This window comes from Giraffa tippelskirchi, chromosome 14, assembly GCF_054371585.1.
Source record: "Giraffa tippelskirchi isolate mGirTip1 chromosome 14, T2T-mGirTip1v1.2.pri, whole genome shotgun sequence".
NCBI classification, from domain to species: domain Eukaryota; kingdom Metazoa; phylum Chordata; class Mammalia; order Artiodactyla; family Giraffidae; genus Giraffa; species Giraffa tippelskirchi.
This window is the reverse complement of record NC_137288.1, coordinates 47,852,521-47,855,827: the sequence shown is the minus strand read 5'-3', so window position 1 is coordinate 47,855,827 and position 3,307 is coordinate 47,852,521. Positions and strand designations below refer to the sequence as shown.

The 3,307-nt window shown below is 45.6% G+C and overlaps 1 protein-coding gene across 1 annotated transcript; it reads right to left on the bottom strand.

Annotated features, from left to right (window-relative positions):
• Positions 1 to 1,094: 1,094 nt before the first annotated feature.
• Positions 1,095 to 2,964, bottom strand: CETN1 (centrin 1). The gene has a single exon (XM_081561816.1). The coding sequence runs from the start codon at positions 2,921 to 2,923 to the stop codon at positions 2,405 to 2,407; it is 519 nt and encodes a 172-aa protein (XP_081417942.1). The 5' UTR covers positions 2,924 to 2,964; the 3' UTR covers positions 1,095 to 2,404.
• Positions 2,965 to 3,307: the final 343 nt, after the last annotated feature.

Sequence of the window (3,307 nt, the reverse complement as noted above, 5' to 3'; positions counted from 1 at the left end):
TCCCTGGTCAGGGAACTAGATCTCACATGCTGCAACTAAGACCCAGTGCAGCCAAAATAAGTAAATATTTTAAAAATTCAAATGTCAGTGTAGCTGTCTCCCTATCTCCACTTTACCCTCCATCCCCCAGAATATGAGCCTATTGAGAAGCAAGACTAATAGTCCATTGAGAGGTTCTTCCTTAGCGGTGAATGGGGCTCAGAAATATTCAGAAATAAGGAGCCCCCTTCCTGTGTGTGCTTCCCTCATGGCTCAGATGGTAAAGAATCTGCCTGCAATACAGGAGACCCGGGTTCAATTCCTGGGTTGGGAGGATCCCCTGGAGACGGGAATGGCTACCCACTCCAGTATTCTTGCCTGGAGAATTCCATGGACAGAGGAGCCTGGCGGGCTACAGTCCATGGGGTCGCAGAGTCAGACACAACATAGTGACTACAACTACTACTATTACTACTTCCTGTGTGTGGGATGGACCGTGTCCTTAAGCCAACCCTTGAAGTCCTAGGCTACAGCCTTCACAGTTGACCCTATGGTGTTTGAGCAGCCTGATTACTGGGCTTCAGCCCCAGTTCCCGGTTTTCACTTCTATCCTCTGCTGGGCCGCGAGCCAAGACTGAATCCAGTCCAGCTGGCTGAAACTCTGACCCTTTCTCCTAGTTTCTGCCAACTTTGTTTCTGGTTTTTCTACCTTGATCCATATGTACTTCTTTGGGCCAAGACTCTGGTCAGCAGGATGCCAGGAACTCTTGTTTCCCAGAATGCCACACTCCTCCCCTTACCCTCAGACCAGGCCCCTCCCACTGATGCTTGACCCAAGCTGAACCTGAATCTCCTCCAACTGCACCTGAATCCACACTAAGACCTTGAACCTGAACTGTTAGCATCTGCAGTCTGGGTGAGTTCCCCTGCCCTGTGCCAGCTACCTCAGCAAAATCCTTTCTCACAGTAAATGCCCACATACCCATCACTTCAGCCAGTCCTGCTGCTCTGACAAATTAGTCCCTGTTAATGAGAATTAAACCCAGAGTCGTAGTTTTCCTGATTACATTAACAGCCCTCTGAAGGGTAAAATTGCTGGCAAAGCAAGTGAAAAATTTTCCAGAATTTCAGCATTTATTTTAATGGAACTTTGTATGAAGGTTTAATTTAGGTTAAGCTGTCACCAAAATATCCTGCCTGTTATGGTAGTTTTATTGCCTATTATCAAAACATTTGTCTTCCATCTCAGCAGATTATAGTATTTTCCCATAGTTATATTATTTAACTTCTCTCTAACTTCATACTTGCAGATGTTCAAAAGGGTAGGTATCTTATTTCAAAACAAGAAAGGTTTAATTTATAACAGAGGATAAGTAGTATTAATGCAAACACAAGTCACAATGAATAGTTTCTTGGGATTATAACATAGAGAAATACTTATATGCCAGACTTTAGGGAATCAACCATATACCACAGGAGGGGAGATTAAGTATCAAGATACAAGATGTTCTAAGAATGAGAAGGTAGACAGTGGCTTCTAATAAAGCGGTAATGAAATGACTAAGGTTACAGTATAGTTGGTCTAATAACTGAAACACTAGTTATCTTTTCAAAGACAGATAAGTAGCTCAACGTGTATTATAGTTTTTTTTTAACTGCTTCCTAAGCTCAGATCTTACGTTTGTAAATATTTACACAAAGTCATTAGTTAGCTTAATCTCTTAAGCAATCATACTTTGCTTGAGCCAATAGTAAATTTTCTTTTTATTCTGTAGCCCAAGAATACATCGTGGCCCTGGATAATCCACAGTAGGTAAGGTACATGCAAATCAAGAGTCATTTGCCTGTGATGAAGCCAGAGGATAATCTAAGTTGCACCATTTACCACCAGCCAAAGACAAGTGTAACCTTTAGAACAATACCTTTTCTGAGCCCATAAGTGGCTGCATTGTTTTCCTTCAAACCAGGAATTCAGTTAAGTGATAATCAATGGCTGGATGGCCTGTTGGTGACTTCACCTCCTCCTGTGAGAAAGACTTGAATGTAAGCAATAATACAGGAAGCAAGATAATTTAAGAATACCAAAGAAACAACAAGGGAACCACAATGCTAATTGTCTCAAGAAGCCACCTCGCCTTCAGTTTAAAGGGTGTCCACCAACGCAAGGCAAATAGTGCCCAGAGAGAAGTTTCAGGACCCTTGATTCAACCCAGGTCCGCTCTTGGGAACGAAAACCAAAACTCAACGTTAAAAGCATTTGAAAATTCTATAATTGAGCTAGAGATTTGAAAATATTACTATCTAGACAAACTGGGGGTAAGAGGAGAGATGGCTCTGGCCTCTAACTCCAGGTTTCACAAATGGAGAAGCAGGGAAGCCAGCCAATTACTCAATTTCCCTACACATGCTTGCGGGAAAAACGGACTCAATAGAGGCTGGTCTTTTTCATGATGCGAAGAAACTCATCCTCGTTCACTTCGCCGTCTCCATCTCGGTCGGCTTCATCAATCATTTCCTGGAGCTCTTCATCCGTGAGGTTTTCTCCCAACTCTTTGGCCACACGCTTCAGGTTTTTGAAAGAGATCTTCCCGGTCTCGTCATCATCAAAGAGCCTGAACGCCTTCAGGATTTCTTCCTTGGTGTCTTTCTCAGCCATCTTCTGAGTCATCACGGCCAAGAAGTCGTTGAAGCTGATCTTCCCCGTGCCTTCTTTGTCCACGTCGGCGATCATCCTCTTCATCTCCTCCTTCCTGGGTTCAAAGCCCAGCGCCCTCATGGCCACCTTGAGCTCCTTCACGTCGATGGTGCCGCTGCCGTCGGCATCGAAGAGGTCGAACGCTTCGCGCACTTCTTGCTTTTGCTCTTCAGTGAGTTCGGGTTTAGGCCCCACCTTTCTTTTCTGGATGGTGGAGGCCACGGTGGGCTTCTTGAAGCTGGAAGCCATCCTGCAGCGACGGCGGCGGTTGCTCCTTAACGCTTGTGTTTACCACGCTGGCGCTCGGGCGCCCCCGCCAGGAACGCGGGCTCGGGGCCTCGGCTCAAGCCTTCCCAGCTGTGTCCCTCGTGGTACCCAGGAGACCCTGCTCGCTAAGCCCGCCCCATCTGCCAGAGCTGACGTACGTTACAGTCACAGTTCCCTCGGGTATTACCCACTTTCCTCGAGCTGAGACCTGAGCCGGCAACAACTGCCTATAACCACGTGGTCTCCTCAAACGTGCTGGCACTTGCTCTTTCCAGGCCATTTGTCAGCATTCATAGGAGCAGGTTTATAGGTTTATTTGGAGGTTTTTCCTCTCTTCTTTTCTATACAAATTAAAAAACAAACAAA